We start from the raw sequence: 19,074 nt of genomic DNA on the forward strand, positions 1-19,074 counted from the left end.
CTATCAATGAGGAAACAAGGGGATAATTCATGTAACCCTCAGCTCTTTGGAAGAAGAGTGGATGTGATAAATTACAATCCTGGAAGGACTGAACCAGAATCAGTTAAATGTAATTCCTCTGAAGCTTGTATGTTAGAAATAGGGTTGCCAGACTCAATAGAGGACAGGACTTCTGTGCCTTTAATTGCCCTGCTCTCTTTTGAGTCTGGAAACCTTAAAGAGAAGCCAGCAGACTCAAAAGAGAGCAGGGCAATTAAAGGCACAGAAGTCCTGTCCTCTATTGAGTCTGGCAACCCTAGTTAGAAATAGTGTTTGTTCTAAAGTAGTTACTGATCTAGTTTGGATTTAACACTAACCCATAGTTTAGTGTAAAGTGCACAAGGCTGCTCCCCGCTCCTCCAGTGGCCATGGGGAAGAGATAGGAAACACCTGCTTCCACTTTCAACTAACTGTGGTTTGTCATCCAATAACTGCAGTTAGTTTAACATACTGTGGCCCCCTGGAGTATAACCTCTATCAACCCTCAACTCCGGCTGTGTTGTTCTACAGCATGTGGAAGCCCTAATCTGTCCAAGAAATGCAGACCAGACCTGTGGACCGTCATCTGAATTGTGTTTGTTTCAGCAAACCATAGTAACAATTATTATTATTATTATTATTTTCCCCAGCCACTCTGGGCAGCTTACAACATATCAAAAACATAGTAAAAACATCAAGATCAAACTAAACAGCTTGTCCTGCTTCAGATGAAATTACAAGCAAGCATTTGTTGACTACTGAAGGAAGTGCTTCCAGTCTATTGATCACAGCTGTGCTGCAGGGGAAGCGGCAGTGTATGAGTCTGAGGCCTAGTCATGTGGCATTAAAGCATAAAGCATAAATAAAATAAATTTTATTTATATGATTCCCTCCCCCCAAAAAAAATCCTTCTTCAGAAGACTGTAGGATAGGTAACAACATTTAATACACATTCCAAAATTTAAAAACAACATATGAAATTCACTCTTAAAACTTTTATCAGAAGAAAAACAACACTTGTAACAGTAAATTTCACCTGATGTCTGATGGATATTTTGACATTCCTTATTGCCTCTCTCATGGAGGGTGTCTGATTTTCATAGGGATTTCTTTACACAGGTGTATAATTGCAATTTCCCAAGTTGTCTAACCCTGGAGGACAAAGATGAAATCGGCACTCTTGTAATTTCTCTTTCTGCCTCTTGTTTTCTTCTAGCTGCTGTGCTGAAATATGAAAACAATGTCATGAACATCAGGCAGTTCAACTGTTCTCCACACCCTTACTGGCTTCCAAACTTCATGGATGTTTTCACATGGTCTTTGCCTTTCGTAGGGGAAAAGGGTAAGAAGGAGATTGCCCAATAAAATTATTGATAAGCAAAGCAATTATAAGGAGCAGGAAAGCAGACCCTCCTGATGCAATAGGATTGATTAGGCTGTTGCTGCCATAAAGAGGAGATATTTGTGGGTTTTGCTAGCTTGCTCACTCCTGAAGCAAAGAATTTAGAAAATTCTGCAAAATTTGATCTTCAGGCACTCAACCTTCTAGTTTTTATATATATATATATAAAAGCACGTTAGTGACCATTATTGTGTAATAGGAATTTTTAAAAATGTATTGTCTCAGGTTCAAAAATCAGGGTACTTGCATTTATGTACTGTTTTCAGCTTTCAAAATCCTTAAATCCCCAGTCAGACATGAAGCTGACTGGGTAATCTTAGACCAGTTGTACTCTCTCAGGTTGTTGTGAGGATAAAACGGAGGGACACGGTATGTGCTGCATCAAGCTCCTTGGAACAAAGATGGAACAAAAATGTAATAAATAGTTTATGGTGAATATTAAAATCAATATCAAAACAACAAAGCCACTGCTTGGCTACCTTGGGAGGGAGTGATAAAATAAATAAAAGATTTGAAAATCAGTCAATAAAATGCAAATAATAGGAGATAAATCTGTCTAGATGTAGTTGTACATGCAAAACCTTTGTTTCAGCTGAGAGGAGTACAAGGATTAAGTGGCTGTTCTAACATTTGTTAGGTTCTATCTAACTGGAAATTAATTTCAGTTGAGTATTTTATATACATGTGTTATGTGCTTGCATTTTTATACATGTAATGTCATATTGGCATGGTTCACACCTAACACCAAGCTGTATTGCTTTGTTTGCTGTGTAAGCAGTCCTGCTTGCACACTGTCTCTGGTTCTACTGTTCTCCAATAATGAATTGGGAATTGGGAGTTCTGATGGGAAAACTAGTTTGGGGGTTTGGGGTTATAGCCTGAAGGAGTAAGAAGCACCATAACCAGAGAAAATGGTGTTCAGGGATAAAACAGAACTTTTTAAGCACAAGGCATAGTTTGCTTTCAGCATCTGAACCAGCAAACAGTGTATGTTTGCCCTCCAAGACAGCATTGCAAATCACAGTTTGAAGTTGGTTTCCGATCCTACTTTGGCAGGCATTGAAACGGAGCGTGTTTGAGGAATAGGAAGCATACAAGCACAAGGTTTGCTCACGTAATAATCCATGATGTATCATTATATGTGACCAAGCCCATTCACATGCTGTGGCAGATAAAAGATACACACATAAACACACGCACACACAAAATCTCTAATCTCTTGCCCATTTCTCATTATTTCCTGCAGTTACAGAGATGCTGGTAAACATCCTTAACATCTGCTCTGATGATGAGCTCATTACAGATGGAGATGAAGCATTGGACGGTAACACAACCTTTTTACTTTTTCAGGGTGGGTTAGGTTTGGTGGCTTTCAAGCACTTTTGGAAGCAATGACATTCAAAGTCGGATGTGCTGCCTTGTTCTTAGCACCTTTTTGTTACCATCTTTTTCATTCATAGTTTAAGCTCACTGTCTTTGGCTGTTTTACAGACAATTATTTCTCTAGTGCAACAAGAGCCACTCTGCCCCCTCCCTTCCACCTCCCACCTTGGCAGTTTCCTTGATCCAGCAGCAGTAACTTGGTATTTGTTCAGATGGAATGAAGGAGGAAAGGAGAGTTAGAAAGAGGAAGCCTGACCAGCGTGAGCAGCTGCCTTGCTCAGTTTTCATTTACATCTGCTGCTGCTCCTTACGCCCCAATACAGATGGATGGAGTTGTGAAATTGGCTTGACCAGATGATAATCAACTTCCAGTCCACTCAGTTTCACTTCTGAAAGAAACTGCACATTTTTAACTGCATAAGTGCCTATGCAGATATGCACCCATCTTTTATAAGATTAAAAAAAATCTCTCAGTTCCAGAAATATTCTGAGCCTGTGGGTGGCAGAGCAGCTGATCATCGTGGGCTCTCTTTACTATGCATCTGTGACAGTTGCAACAAAATGTACACATGTATTTTTGCAAAACTGCTGCTCATGCTTCTGGGGGCTTTTGGCTTTGCCAAGGTTCAGCTTGAAGTGCTCGAGGAACCCACATAACTAGTTAATGCTGTGAGAGGGGGCACAAAGACTGAACAGGCAATGGCATCTCTATGATACTAACTCTCTGAAAGGCTACCTAACAGTGTGCAGTCTTAAACTAGTGACAACTAAGTAGGCAGGAAAACTGAATACCACTTTTCTGATATTGTTACAATTATAGGAATTTTTTCTGTCTTCCTTTGCTGCTTAATTGTTTAAAAAATGCTGGCATTTTGCACTGCTAGATCAGTTCTTTTGATCATTGGTCATTGGATTGGCCTTTCCATCCTTTTTGCACAATCTACAGGAATAGATTCAACCTCCTCCTTTTTGACCCTTGCTAGTAGTTCATAGAATTGTAGAGTTGTAAAGGACCACGAGGGACATCTCGCCCAACCCTCTGCTATGCAGGAATCTTCTGCCCCTGAGATTAAGAGTCTTGTGTACCTGAGAGACAGAAGGAAATTTGATTTGTTCATCTAGAGTCTTGACAGCCAAGTGAGCATGACACAGGTGCAGAAGAGAACTACCAGCTGGCCCAGAGCTAACCTTCATGTCCCATTGCACTTAAAAAAGAAATGTTATTCCCTCCCATGGAAATTTAAATTTGTTTCTTCTATCTCTGTCTTCATCTCCTTGTTACTTGATGTCTCCTCTCCCTGAAGATAACTACATTTCAAGCTATCCGAAAGGTACCCAGCTAGAATTTGCTAAAAGCTTAATTCTCACTGCCTGTGCCACCAAATTTCCTTGGAGTGGATTTTGAATAGCTGACTAGCTGGACAGTCTTGCCATTTCCCCCTCTTCCCCATCAGTTTTAACATGAACGTGGTGCATTTGGTTTTTGTTTCTTTTTTCCAACCCTGCTGTGTTCCACCAGGAACCTGAGCGATGGGGGTCACGTTTCTCTTTGACGTTTGAATGCAGCCACCTTGTGCATGGCTGATCCATTGGTGCATGTCAGTTCTCCAGTTTGGCTTGTCCTGTTCTTAATGCATAGTCGGGCAATTAAAAAAGAAGATCTTAGCTTAGAGGAGATGTATTTATCATTCAGTGTACAGTTGAGCTCCCAGAACCTCCATGCTTTTCAGTCCATGTTTGGTCTGTGTAGTAAAAGGGAGTGTACTTATCCCTAGCACATTGTATTTGTTGAGGACTCAAGCAAAACCACAAGATTCCAGCCATTCCTTTGTCTGCATCTGTGCCAAAGGTGGTGCTTGTGTGACCGCTCTCCCTTCTGCAAGCACAGCCCAGCATCTTGATGTCTTCACCCTCACTTGGGCTTGTTGTTGTGTACTTGCCTTGCAAAACTGTGTCTCAGTGGCTGAGTCATTCATGTTACATCTCATGTGTACCATGGTTAAACATGTCTGGGAAGGCAAAGAGGTCTGCCGCTCCAAGCAACACTCGTCCTACTACTTCTGGTGCTCCTACTTCCCCCCGTTTGGACTTCCTCTTTGTGTGTCGTTCTGTTCATCACTTGCTCCCCCTTCCATTCAGTTCATTACCATTCTATGGAATTTAGCTATAAAGTTGTAATTGGATTTCTCTTTCCTAGAGCCAAGCAGATGCTTCATACAGGCATTGCCTGTGTCTTAATCATTTTCCTCCCTCATTCTTTTAAACCCTTTTTGTTCTTTTTCCCTAAGGAGGCACCAATGCCCGTAAAGAGATCATCAGGAATAAGATCAGAGCCATTGGGAAGATGGCACGAGTCTTTTCAGTTCTTCGGTAAGTTTGCTCACTTTGGTGAATCTCAGCTTGAGAGAGAGGGAATATCATTTTGCCAGATTGCCCTGGCTGCACCAGGGCAGAGAATGAAAGGTCGGCAAGTCTTGGACCAGTGCATGTTAAATGTTTAAAAGTCCACTGCTACATGGGCAGGACTGATTCATGTGGGACTATCACCTGGAATTTGCACTCTCCTGGCAGGGAGCCAATTCTGTGGGAAAGACCCTACACAGTGGTGGTCTTGTAAATGTTACAGCCATGCTGTGAGCCGAACCCATATGGGCTGCTCCCATAGCAGGACTGTTAGAGGTGTAAAGTGTCACTAGGGGTTGTTCAGGGATTTTTTTTTTCTTAGTACATTCATATTCCACCTTTCTTCTATTATAATTGGGGAGGGGGGGGTACAAGACCTTTGTGGACTTTGGATTTTTGTTTTGATCAATAGATCACACACACACACACACACACCCAAAAAACACCCAGATTTGACTCTTAAATGCTGTTTTACACACGATTGGAAGCTGTCTTGTACAGTGTAAAACTCTTTCTTTGTAGCCCAGTATTGTCTGTCCAGAGTCTCAAGGCAAAGGTCTTTCCCATCATGTGAAATTGATCCTTTTAATTTAGAGGTAGAGAATATTTTTTGGCCCAGTGGACCAGACTGTTATCTGTCCCTACCCTCATGGGCCAACTTCAACATATTGGTGGGATAAACCCACCTGTCAGTCACCTGATTCAATTATGAAGATACAAGGACAGATGAAGGACAGGTGGGTGTGCCTGCACACCTGTCAAAAGTCCCTTGCCCAGCATCTTCTGAGTGCCTGACAGCTAGCTCATTGTAGCGTGCTTGGGAAGGGCAGTGTGAAGCTGGTGAAGCTGCTTTATGCAGGGGTGACTGCCTGATGGAGCTTCCCACAGAGAACTCAGCCGTGCAACCACTCACTACCTGCTCCACACCTGTTGTCAGGTGGCTGTGGTTTGAGGAAAAAGGTCTTCGTGGCTAAATTGGGACCCAAGGTGAGCCCAACTTGGTCCGCAGGCCAGAGGTTCCTCACTTCTGTTTTTATGGGCGATGCCAGAGATGGAATTGGGGATCTGCATGCAAATCATGCTCTGTTGCTGCCCTATCTGCTGGCCAGCAAATATATGCTCAACAGGGAGCTGTATCCAATCCCAGCTCTAAATGCAGCTGTATGGCGCACGTATTTACAAACGTAACTATTTCACACACATTAAAATGTTTAGCATTTCCCTAAAAAAATCTTGAGTGTGCAGCTGAGGAAACCCAAGAGGCGAGATCAGATATAATTGGTCACTTTGCCTCTTTTTCTTGCAGGGAGGAGAGTGAGAGTGTGCTGATGCTCAAAGGACTGACTCCTACAGGTACTCTGCCCCTGGGAGTCCTCTCAGGGGGGAAACAGACTCTACAGACGGGTAAGTATATGTCATAGGTGCCAACTCCCTCGGGCCCCTGGGTGCCCGAGCACCCACAAAATTCCCATGAAGGGCCTGGGCACCCACAAATTTTGGTGCCAGGGCCATGCACGCTGCATGGCACCCACAGCCCTGGACACTCATGGTCGCGGGGCCAAGCTGGCACTCCTGGTATATGTGCAGGATAAGACCAGGTGGGGGAATTCAGCATGTGACTTGTTAAGCAATCATCTAGGTTTTGTGGGGGAGGCACTGATATTTCCACTGCTCCCTTCCCTTCCCTTCCCTTCCCTTCTGCAGTTCTGTCACCAGAAAAGATGGGCTTTAGATGTTCCCATAAACTTCAGGCCTTCAACTCTGGCACTGAATTTGGGGGGGCGGGGAGTAGCTCAGTTGGTAGAGCATGGGACTCTTAATGTCAGGGTTGTGTGTTTGAGCCCCACGTTGGGCAAAAGATCCCTGCATTGCAGGGGGTTGGACTAGATGACCCTTGTTATCCCTTCCAACTCTGCAGTTCTTTGATTCTATTATTCTGTGAATGAAGCTTAGAGGAGAATAATGAGAGGTTGAGAACACTTGGACTAATTTAATAGAAACCTGGCAATGGGACTTGAGGGAAGGATTTCATCCAAGGCATTTGTATGATGTTGTCATAGCTGGTGATCTTGCTGGGAATAGAGACTTGAAACTTGCATAGTGTTCTGGAATCTGTTCTTTGAACAACTATTCAGATTTCATCTCTTTAGCAGCAGTTGCCCTTTAGACTCCTGCTGCTGGGTAAGAGCATGTACAAATGCCACCAGCCTGCTTTTTTGTTCCCTCCTGTACTAAGCCCATCTGTCCTCTGTGCTAACATTGAAAACTAACAGCTGTGAGTTTGAGATTCTCTTTCTGGGTAGGGTTTTAACATGGACATTTATGCTGGTGTTTCAACTTGTGTGTCCTTCTCAGACAACTTGGGCCGGTCCACCGTCCACAGACCATGTGGGGGGGGGGGGCGGACTATATTTTGAAGGAAAAAAATAATGAATTCCTATGCCTCACAAATAACCCCGAGATGCATTTTAAATAAAAGGACACATTCTACTCATGTAAAAACACACTGATTCCCAGACCATCCGTGGCCTGGATTTAGAAGGGGATTGGGCCGGGCCTTAGTTTGCCTACCCATGCTCTAGAGCAGTGATGGGCAACCTTTTGAGCTTGGTGTGTCAAAATTGGCCAAAAAACCGAACATAACTCGGGTGGTGTGTCACGTCGAGAAAAACAACAACATAATTTTGCGATATTTATAGTTTAAATAACAAAAATGTATAATTGTAATATAGAACTGTATTTAATAAACCAAAAACTAATTATTTAACCTAACCAAACCAAAAAACCCTTATTTATCACAAAGTGCCCAGAGTTGTTGAGCTTTTTGGGGGGAGCTGTTTTGGAGGTTTTTTGGGGGGGTGAAAAAGTTGCTTTGCTTTTTTGGGGTGCCCCAAAGCTGCTGCGCTGTTTGGGGAGGGGAATAGAACAGAAATAAATGACAAATAATACCTTTGCTGGAACTAGCACGCAGCACTGACATAGTCTGCCAAAGCGCCCAAAAAACCAGCACAGAACGGGTTAAAAAATGAACGCTTTTACACCCAATCATCGTCTGCCAAAGCGCCAGAAAAAACAGCACAGAAAGGGTTAAAAACCAATCTCTGGCTACCAGCAACAGCAGAGACAAGCTGTGAGGAGGAGCAGGAGAACAAATGGGGGGGGGCAACAACAGCAGTGTGAATGGGCCGATGGGGTGCGTGTCAGCAGTGAGGGCTCTGCGTGTCACGTCTGACACGCGTGTCATAGGTTCACCATCACTGCTCTAGAGGGAACCCTGTGATCTAGTGTTTTAATCCTTTTCTGCTGCCATCCTTCATGCTTGGCATTGAGCCAGGTGGTTTTATTTCTCATCAATGTTGGATGACTTCCTGGTGTACTAGAAAGAGGCTTGCTTTGACACTTGCTAGCCTAGATTTTAAATTTCTCACATGGAAGAATATTGTAGCAGAATCTTTCATGGTCAAAGGAGGTGGTGATTTCCCTTCTTTCTTGCAGGGGAAGGCTAATTTCCCAGATAGTTGAACATGGTTTTTTTCCCATAATGGAATAGGAAGTTGGCATAGGTATCAAGAATTCCCTTTCTGGAGCTTTGCAATAAATAAGGCTGAACCATGTGTTTCAGAGACTGAGTAGGTGTCTAATAACTTGGCTGACTGTTTTTAACTATTGCTATATCAGATTTTTAAACTTCATAGAAACCTCCAAACGTAAGCATCTCAAAGCTTCCACTGAAGCTTCATGACACTGAAATTAAGCATATGAATTTTATGAGCATTGTAACTTTACAGGATCTGTTTTGAGCTTCAGTAAAGAGAACCAGCTAAAACACATTCTCCTGTTCCTTTCCTCCTGTTTCTCTATCACATTTAAACTTAACACATACTTTGTTTTCTGCATGCAGTTTCTCCTTCCTCATCTCCCAACCAATCCCTGACTTTACATTTCCCTGCCTTTGTCCTTGTTGCCTGAGAACTGTCCCTTTGTGCATCAGAGCATCAGCTCTACTCAGTTTCATACCTCCATTCATTCCACCTTTTAAAAAAAGAGCTCCTTAGCTAATATAAGCCAAATTATCTCCTGCTAGAATTGTCTCTGAGACCAGTGTTCCATCAGTAACAATGTCTTTAAAGTTGTGCTCTCCCATACAAGCCTATGGTAATCCAGAGGCTGAGAGCTGGCAACTTGACCCAAGGCTGCATAAAGGAATTTGTGGCTGGCTGAGCAGTGGTTTTCAGGGAGGCATTCAGTCTCCTTTAATGTGTCATTTGTTGCATGAAAAAAAGGACTTGTTTCCTGGATCATGAGATCAGAGATCCTGAACTTTGTCTCGGTCTTTCACAAACTTGCATGCTGTAGATGTCAGGTAATGTTTTAATCTAGCTGCAGCCCAGCACAGAAACCAAGACCTCTTTGTTATGGCCCCCCAAAATGAGGAGCCTCAACAGGGATGCTTTCTCACCAGCAGTTACAGCACTGAGATGCAACTCAGCTCAATCTGTGTATTTCATATCAGAGAGCTCAAGTATGAACTCCAACACTTGGAAAAAATGTTTGATGCCATCAAAGCCTTTGAAGATGGTGCCTGGATATGCCAGATCTTGAAAACATGGGAGCTTGTGCACTAGTCATGTATCAGAAAGGTCCCCACCGCTACATAGTGCATGTGTGAGCAACAGCCAGACAGCCAGGAAGCATGGCCCTTTTGCCATGGTGTGCTTTCACCAAGGGCCACAATTATGTTGTGCATTGCCTCTTGTCACAGCTGTTGCATCACCCCAAAGCACAATTCTTTTTGAAGTGATGCCACAACACCACAAATCTCTTTCCCAACAAGTTAGGACTTCTGTTTCACATAGATTTGATAAAGACTGCATTCAGCTGAACTGGATTTTAACCAGTGCTCCATTGTGGTTTCATGATATTGATATACTGTATGTATATGCTGTGGTTATCTGTTGTATGTGTATATGGTTATTTTGTTTAAATGGGAATTTAGTACACACTTTTATATGCAATTTGGTCTTGTTAGTGGATGATCTGGGTTATTGGGACTCCCAATGTGTTTAGAATTCTATCCATTGGCAATCTGTCAGGTATCTTTAGAACAGACATAGGAAAACTCGGCCCTCCAGATGTTTTGGGACTACAACTCCCATCATCCCTGGCTAACAGGACCAGTGGTCAGGGATGATGGGAATTGCAGTCCCAAAACATCTGGAGGGCCAAGTTTGCCTATGCCTGCTTTAGAAACTCCCAGGCAGGGTGAGAAGGTAACAGGAACATATATTTAAAGAAGCATGAACTATCATGGCAAAACATACTTTGCAGTAGTCATATTATCTCTGGCAGTTTGGAACCACACAGGCCAACATGCAAGAATGGCCCCCTGCCATTGCTCAGACATGATCTGTTTTATTTATTTTAAAAGTTAATTTGTTGTATGTTGTGCTAGAATGCTCTAAAAATACAAATCAAAGCTAGAGCGTCAAAGCTCAGCAAAATACATGTTGCTAAAGTGCTCCTAAATAAGAATTGTTCTGTATTACTTTCTGAAACAACTGCCACAGATCTCCTTGCAGCTGTCTGGGGGCAGCTGGTTCCAAAGGCAGGGGCCATAACCAAACCAGCTATTGGAAGGGGCCTGCAGGAACACTAAAGTTTCTATTCTATAGAGAGCTGCTTGCCTTATTGGAAATCCCAGTGTAAAGGTAGAGTGGATGCTTTTTGATAGCAAAAGCAGAGGATCTTTGTTCATAGGAAATGATATTACAGTACATAGTTATAAAACTATTTTGGGAGGTGGGATTGATCTGGTGTTAAACAAAACAGGTTACGTCTGGGGCTGAAGTGTGGAACAAGCAAGTCTCTGGGGATATGTTGCTGCCTGGTCCTATCAGTCATAGAAGAAGCTACCTCCACGACATCCGTTGGACTCCTGGTTTTGAAAAACCAGCCCTGCCATTCTCTGTTCTTTTTTCCCTTGGGGTTTGGGATAGTTAGGTTTAAGGAAGAAAGCTATAACTCCCCTCTGTCTCTCTGCCCTCTTCCACTGGTTGTCTTCACAATCCTCCTCGGTTGGGACTGGGAGGGTTGTAGATCTCTAACAACCATGGTTATGTTAAAGTTCACTCACTCTTTTCTGTCTTCATTTTTGCATGCCACTGTTCCTTCTGTATTACAGCCACAGTAGAAGCGGTAGAGGCACGGGAAGGTATGGCTAGAATCTTGCAAGAAGCGTGATGGTGTTTGTGTGTCTGCTGGTTCCCCCCTGCCAAGAGCTTTATTCTCAGCAGCAGTATGAACGCTTTTACTCTTGCATCACCAGAAGGGGGAGAAGGGGAGAGGGACATGGCCTGGCACACCTCCCACCCCTGGGGTCCATCCACATAGGGAGGATGCACAGAGGCATCCTTCAAACTCTCTACCCTGCCTCTATAATCTCTCCTACATGGTCTTCATCATAGCATTAGAACTGGGTAGGCTCAAATGGCCATGGAGATATAATGCTCCATACTGGGACATTATTTTTATTTTAGATGAACAAAGCCTACCATTCTATGTTTGCTTCAGGGCCACAGTGTGGCATTGGACCCATCCCTTGAGACTTCTAGCTGTGCTGAGTTACAGCAAGAGTATTGCAGCTGGCTCAACCATGGTAGGCAGACTTGGCAGCTGCCTCGAGTGGCACAACTCTAAAGGGGCTCCTGCCTTGCCAGAAGCAGCATGGAAGTTGTGTTTTTGGTGTGCCTCTCAAAAGGCTTGTATCAGCGGCTGATGGAAGTTGTAATCTGAAACATATTGAGAGTAGGCAAGTTGTTGGACAAGGCTGGCTTATCTGTCTTGCCTCGTCCTTCTAGCCCAGTATTACCTTCTCAAACTGGCAATGGTTCTAGTATATCTCACTCCAGAAATCACCGCAGATCCTTTTCCTTGAGATGGCAGTGATTGAGCCCAGGACCTTGGGGGATGCAAAGCAGGCACTCTCCAGCTGAGCTCTAGGAATGTGGTGCAGAATCCTCTGCACTCTCAAAATGACCACCATGAGTAGGGCAGCAAAGTGCTTCCAACTGGTCCTGAACAAAGTCATAGAATGTGCATCTTTGTGACTCTTCTGGCAGAGCATGAAGCTGTTCAGGACATATTGCTGTCCAGTAGCCACCTTTGGCCTTCCCTGTGGGTAGGCTTGTCAGAGCTGTAACCATCAAATTGCTCTGTCTATTTACTTTCTCATTTACCACAATCATGTAGCAAGTACCTCTGTGATCTGCAGACACAATTTTTTCCAATCTTTAGAGGAATTTGTGCTTTGCAGAAAAAACAACCATTCTAAATTCCTCTAGCTCTTTTCTCTGTCAGAAACAGTGTGCAAAAGGAAATGTGCTCTACTCTCGAACTGATGGAGAGAACAAGACTATTCCAAATGTGTGCTTTGTCACACTTGAGGCTTTTCCTGGCATTCCCTTCCCTAATGCAAGATTAAAAAAATATATCTACTGCTTTTTTTATCCAAAGATTAGTTTCATTCTCCCATTCTTTGTTGTGTTGTGAGTGTGTGGTGTTGCACTGAAGTATGTGGCTTTGATTTAGTCCTCACTGTTATTTTTTATTTTATGTTTTTCAGTTTTCAAAAATATGCTGCTGTTTCACTGCACTAATGCCTCGATTATTGAGCACATGTCTGACTTGATTCTTTGTTTCTTCCAAGATTAAGTCAGGAATTGTACTGAGAAAAAAAGCAATACTAATGAAAGTTCCTTATAGGGGTACTTTTGCCTAGGGAGTTTGGGCTGGAGAGTCAATTTTAAGAGCATTGAATGTGGTTTGAGAGGGCATCTGTTCCTACAGTGTATACATGTGTATTTATTTTTGTCTCATTGTCACGTCTACTCAAACAATTGCAGCAGACTTTTGAAGCAGTGCAAAAACCAACTGAATGTGTTTTTGAACAGTGACCAGTGGAATGAATGTACACACCGTGAACAGAAATCCTTCTTTCATAATATCTTCAGCTCTGAGAGGGAAATATTTCCAGCCTTACTTAAAGAGACGTCTTTTCACATCAGGGGCATAATAGCTTGTCCTGTCCAGTGTAAAAAAAAAAAACCCATACCACCTCCCCCAAGTCAGACGCATGCTCCATAGTCACAGCTCTGCATAGTAACTGAAGGATGGTATGTGTGCACATTTGAGCAACCAGGCTTGGAAACTTGCTCTGATTCCTTTTTCTCCTTCTTTCTCCTCCACTCTAGCCATCCGTGGATTTTCGCCACAGCACAAGATCCGCAGCTTTGAAGAAGCAAGGGGACTGGACCGTGTCAATGAACGCATGCCGCCGCGCAAGGATTCCAAGCACCCCGACGGGCCGGTGAACTTAACCTCCACAAACTCTGCGGAAAAGAACGGGATGGGGAAGAAAGCCCAGTAACAGTTCAGGCGCCGCCCACTCTGTCTCACTAAAGGATCCAAAACTTAATGAATTCTATTTATTTATTATGAAGGGGGAGGGCAAGGGGGGGAGGGGAGAAACCAACTTAGCCTGGAGGCACATCCATAATCCAGTTTGCATCCATTCTGTAAGAGAGGTGACCATTTTGTAAGTTTTTAAAATTTTATGTTCAATATATAAGAAGTCATCTTTTTTTAATTTAGGAATGGGTCTAAATACTAGTACATATATAAAGTGTTGTTTTGTACAGATTGCCTGTCCCTGCCAGGAGGGAAGGAGCCTGTGCGTGTGGTTGGGGTGGGGGGGTGGGAGGAAGGGAAGCAGGAACAACCCAGGGCAGCTCTGGGATCTGATTTTATAATGGAACCGTTTCAAGTTATCCTTGTTTTTTAAAAGTGGCAACTTTCATTTGAAAGCAACATTTTTCTCCTCCCAGATTTTGCTGTGTTTCTTCTGCATCTGATGCTCCAGCAGTTGACTTCCATTAAAGGCATGTTGCATAGGGCAATTGGTAAACTTTCTCCTTTTTGGAATCCTGTGTCACAAGGCAAATGTTGACATGTGCAGATCAGCTCCAGGTGAATGACTGGAACTGGAGAAAAAGATCTTCCTAATCCTACCTCTGCCCCTTCAGATGTTGCCATTGATTTCCTTTCAGGAATCCAGTTTCAGCAGAGAAATTAATTCTCTTGGAATAACCCAGTAGGTGGGCTTTGAGTTCACCCAGCTGGTTGCTCATGTTGTTCCATGAACACAACCATATTTCACATCACACAGGTGGGATTTATGTGATTTTCTCTGACAGGAAAATAACCTCCACAGATTGTCATGGACTCATATTCTTAATGTAAAAAGCTGTACAAAATTAATATTTTAGCAGTGAGATACTTTCCCTTCTTCCCACATAATATTCTTCTCCCATGCTGCACTGCAATAGCTCCATGATGTGAGCCCCAGCACAAAATCTTTCTATGATATGCCCCCCAGGAACCTGCTTCATTTCCAATTCATGTGAGGTGTAGGAGGAAAGGTTTTGTGCAGAGTCCTGCACATCAGCAGCACTGCTTCCTTTGTCTTTGTGTATCCTATGTGGGACAAGTAGGAAAACCCACAGTGGTTATAAATGGGTGCTCACTTGGGAGTCTCCCTTGAGGGGGGAATGGGCATAAGCAGATCTGTGAAGGCTCCCCCGTTTGGCTCCTGCATACAACTGGCAAAGCTCTCCTGGGCTGAATATAAAGGGCTTCTTGGTGATCTCAAGGGCACAGCCACAGCATGAGCGGCTGATATTCCAGCCCCTGTAATTCGCGTCAAAGTGATGCTACAGCGTTTTGTGATCAACAGCGTTTTGGATCAAATTTTCACAATCAAAGCATTTCCCATCAACACTGGCTCATGGTTCTGGGAGTGCATAATCCCACTATTTTCTGGTCAACACCAGGCTGTATTCAGCTTAATTCTGCTCAGAATAGACAGTCAGGGGTCACCAAACTTACCGTGCTTCTGGCCAGTGCCTGCAGTGCCAATCGCGCGGCGGGTGAGCGCGCACCCATACGCATGCGCACACGCTATTTCCGGCGGACTTCCGGGTTGCAGGAGCACCAAAAATAGCTTGTGCACATGCACACGGACCTCCTCCGACCTGGAAGTGCACCGGAAATGACGTGCATGTGCACAAGCTATTTCTGGTGCTCCTGTGACCTAGAAGTGCGCAGCCGCGTCGCACAGCGCCATGCTTGTAAGAGTGGGCGGTGGCAGTGAGCGGCGGGGGTCGCCGCGGGCCAGATAAATGAGTCCTTTGGGCCATATCCAGCCCCCGGGCCGTAATTTGGGGATGCCTGGAATAGACCCATTGAAATTAATGGACCTAAGTTAGTCATGTCCATTAATTTAAGTGGATCTACTCATTGAGTGTGACTAGCCTAGGGTACAACCTCATTGTGCTCCTTTTAAGAGGCAGCATGAGTGAAGAGGCAGGTGGTTTCAGCTTTGTAACAGGAGACACTGCTGCTTCCTGCTTCCTCATTACCCCAAACCTTAAATGTGATGGCCAAGAGTAGCTATATGTGGAAAGGGTGTTTGCAAGGAGGCACAGGCCACTATAACACATGTTAGGGAGCTTCAGGGTGCCCGCCTGCCTCCACAACTTTGTGTTTATTGTGGAAAATTCTGGCATACTTGTGGCAAGCACATTTGCCATGTAAAATATGCAGTTCCCAAGTTTGCATCTGGAAAACCTAAACCTGTAACTTTTGCAAAGGGAAGGAGACCTTTGGGCAGATTCCTTAGCACTTCTCTTGAAGTATAATGATAACATGATTGATTGTTTGACAGAATATGTCAGTCTTGTTCTCTGCCAAGTGTTGTAAAAACCACTAAGGGCTCCACAAAGGTGTGCAAAATGTTTACTGCAAGCTGAAATAGGTGACCTGTGAGTATAGGAGTAATGTACGTTTTGTAATGAAAGCAGTATGTTTCCTCATACTGCCAGAAAGGAAGTCACAGGCAGGTAGGCTTTACAGGTTGGTGAGAGGGACAAATCTTAAGAGAGAAGATGCAATCCATTTGGCTCTTTTTAAGTGTGAGTGAATAGCCAAATTATATTGCATGGAGAAACTTCTGTAGAACTGAGTGGGGTTTTTGAGGAGAAACTGTTTAGCCAGCAGCTTGAACCTGAGGTCTTCATTCTTTGAGGGATATTTGTTCAAGACAGAGTTGGAAGCAAGGGGATTGTGTTATAATGTGCCAAAGAATAGCAACCAAACAGATGTGCTTGGAAGAAGGGATCCCTGTGTGTAGAATTGAGCCTGGGTGTTTTTTTAATCCTGACTTGGATGGAAGCCAGGTATCGGTGGCAACTGTATTATTATTATTTAAGCCAAACTTGGTACAGTAATTCATTGGAAAGTGGTGCAGATACCTTCCCCCTGGAGTTCAAGCATTACCCTTCCTGGCACTGTTTGGGGTATGTTGGAAGCAGTCTTCCACAGGGCCATTCTTTCTTCCACCCTCTTGTACCTTAGTGACTTAAGCAAATGGTACAATCAGACATTATAGAGGTGTTGCATAAAAAGGATGCCTCTTAATCACAGTGCTGCTATCTTTTTCACTTTGAACATAGGCCAGGGGTCCCCAAACTTATGGCACTTCGGGCCGGTGCCTGCAGCACCGATGCCGCGGCGGGCCGGAGGGTGGGGGAGCGCATGGGAGTGTGCGCCCATATGCATGCGCACACGCTATTTCTGGCACACCTCCGGGTCGCAGGAGCCCCGGAAATAGCTTGTGTGCATGCGCATGGGCCTCCTCCCACCCGGAAGTGTGCCGGAAATGACGCTTGCACATGCACACGAGCTATTTCCAGTGCTCTGTGACCCGGAAGTGGGCAGCCACGCCAGTAAGAGCGGGCAACGGCAGCAGGTGGTGGGCCGGATAAATGAGCCCTTCGGGCTGTATCCGGCCCCCAGGCCATAGTCTGGGGATGCCTGACATAGGCTTTCTCTGTTCATAATTATCTCACATCTTGGTTGAGAATTATGAAACGGCTTTGTTTGCATTTTGGAGCAGATGCAACTTTGGGATTATGTACTCATGACTCTCCTTTTTACATTAATGGGTGTTTTGAAACTGCAAACATTTGTTCCCCTTGAGGATGAAGGAATTCTATTTATGTTAAAGCTATGCACACCTCTTATGGCTTCTGTTGGAGAAAACCATGGCACTTACTCTTTCAGAACAACACTGATAGCAATCTCTTCTAGAGAGATCTCATGTTTGCTACTTTGGTAGGATGCAGACAATCTGGCTTTAAGTGGAATGTCTTCAGTTTAAGAACTGCAAATTCTTACAATTCAAACAGAGTCAAGGGAGTTAACACCTTTGCATCTACCTGCCTTGACATGGTTGTTGTTGCTGCTGCTGCTTCTGGCTGCTCTCATGATGATCCCAGGAACATATAAAAACTTCCACCCATGTGGTTAGGCTTCCTTGCATGTGTGCATAACATGCAATCTTCCAAGCGAGGTGGGCATTACCTGTTGAGTGAATATGCAAGCAAGCCCAGCTATGTGAGCAGAAGTCTCTATATATATAGCCCAGGGAGCCACGTGGAAGGCATTGCTAGGGGCTCTGGTGTCACAGGACAATTTCTGGGCCCTTTGGTGTAGCAAGAATAAAGCTTGGCTAGCACAATCCTATCTCTCTCTCTCTCTCTTGGAGTTGGGAAGATAACAGTCATCATGCTTTCCCATTCATCAGCTTTTGGAAGTTTAAATTCTTGGCAACAAAGTACATGGCCCCTCTTCACTCACTAGACACAGTTGAAATGTTGCACTTGGACTGCTGATTTGTTAAAGTGAGAAATATTTGGGCCCTTCTCTTGGCTGATTCTTGCAAAATAGCCGGGTATTTCCTTCCTCCACCACCTCCTGCATCTCTTTGTTCCCTGTTTTGCTTTTTCTCCTCTCAGGTGAAATATGTTCATTTGGTGCCCCTTATGCCCCCAGATTCCATTTGCTTGCCAAGGAAAGGGAGGCTGCTGAAACAGCCAGGCTGGGCAACTGTCCCAAGGAGGGACAGCTCTGAGGCAGGAGGGCCCACTTGGGGTCTTTCATGTTCCTTCAGGGTTGCTTTGACACCCAAAGAAAAATGTATTCCATGTTCCATATACAAAGACATTGCTGGCTGTCAGGCCAAGCCTATGCTCTGGTTGCCAAGGGAAGGCTGGCTCTAGGGCCTCTTTGTTTCCTCCTCACAGAGTGGGTGTTAATTACACCCCGCCCCCCGCCCCCATTAGCTCATCCTCCTTCTGTAACATGCTCTCAGCTAGCTTCCCCCATGTTTTCATGGAAAGAGTGAACTAAATTCCTGGTACCCTGAAGACACAGTCAGGCACAGTGTCTTGGGTGCTGTAGTCCACCCTTTCTCCCCTGGAGATCCTTGCTGCCTGTGTTAGCAAACTAGAGTTTGAAATGCAGTGTGGAAAGCAGCACTGAAGCCTTACTCTCTCTCCTCTGACTTGGGAAAGAGAGCTGCCAGCCAAGGCTACTACCCCTTTCTGGCATGGACGTAAAGCCCAGTGCCAAGGAGACATTCCTTGATCTCAGCCAGGGCTCCCTCTTAACCAAAAATGTGAAGTTGATGAGAACCCAGATGAAAACCATAATAAACACTGGAGACCCACTTAAACCTTAAACCAAATATTCTTGGGCCCCAGCTCCCATCAGCCCATGGTAAGGAATGATAGGGCTTTAAAAATCCTAACATCACCAGGAGAGGCACAGGTTCTTCACCCCTGCCTTGAACTATGGTTCCGGACTATGCATGTGATGTGGCAGGTGGCTGGGAGGTGGGGAATGTTGCACCCGCAGCACCCTTGGAGGTATCCGTGGTCAGATGACAACCTAAGAAGCCATACTCTGAAAGG

General features: G+C 44.4%; 1 protein-coding gene across 13 annotated transcripts in view; it reads left to right on the forward strand.

Annotated features, from left to right (window-relative positions):
- The window catches only part of PPP3CC (protein phosphatase 3 catalytic subunit gamma), an 80,897-nt gene extending 66,737 nt beyond the window's left edge, over positions 1-14,160 (forward strand). For 5 of the 13 annotated variants that reach the window (XM_088657777.1, XM_088657779.1, XM_088657781.1 and 2 more), the window contains exons 9-15: positions 1,235-1,360; positions 2,667-2,744; positions 4,108-4,134; positions 5,092-5,173; positions 6,513-6,610; positions 11,388-11,417; positions 13,456-14,160. In XM_088657777.1, the coding sequence (XP_088513903.1) occupies positions 1,235-1,360; positions 2,667-2,744; positions 4,108-4,134; positions 5,092-5,173; positions 6,513-6,610; positions 11,388-11,417; positions 13,456-13,631 (617 nt within the window). In that variant the 3' untranslated portion in view covers positions 13,632-14,160. The remainder of the gene's footprint in view (positions 1-1,234; positions 1,361-2,666; positions 2,745-4,107; positions 4,135-5,091; positions 5,174-6,512; positions 6,611-11,387; positions 11,418-13,455) is intronic. The other 8 variants (XM_088657785.1, XM_035139706.3, XM_035139709.3 and 5 more) reach the window with 3 other exon arrangements.
- The last annotated feature ends 4,914 nt before the right edge of the window (positions 14,161-19,074 follow it).

The sequence above is a fragment of the Zootoca vivipara genome, chromosome 14 (assembly GCF_965207765.1).
Source record: "Zootoca vivipara chromosome 14, rZooViv2.hap1.1, whole genome shotgun sequence".
Lineage (NCBI taxonomy): Eukaryota > Metazoa > Chordata > Lepidosauria > Squamata > Lacertidae > Zootoca > Zootoca vivipara.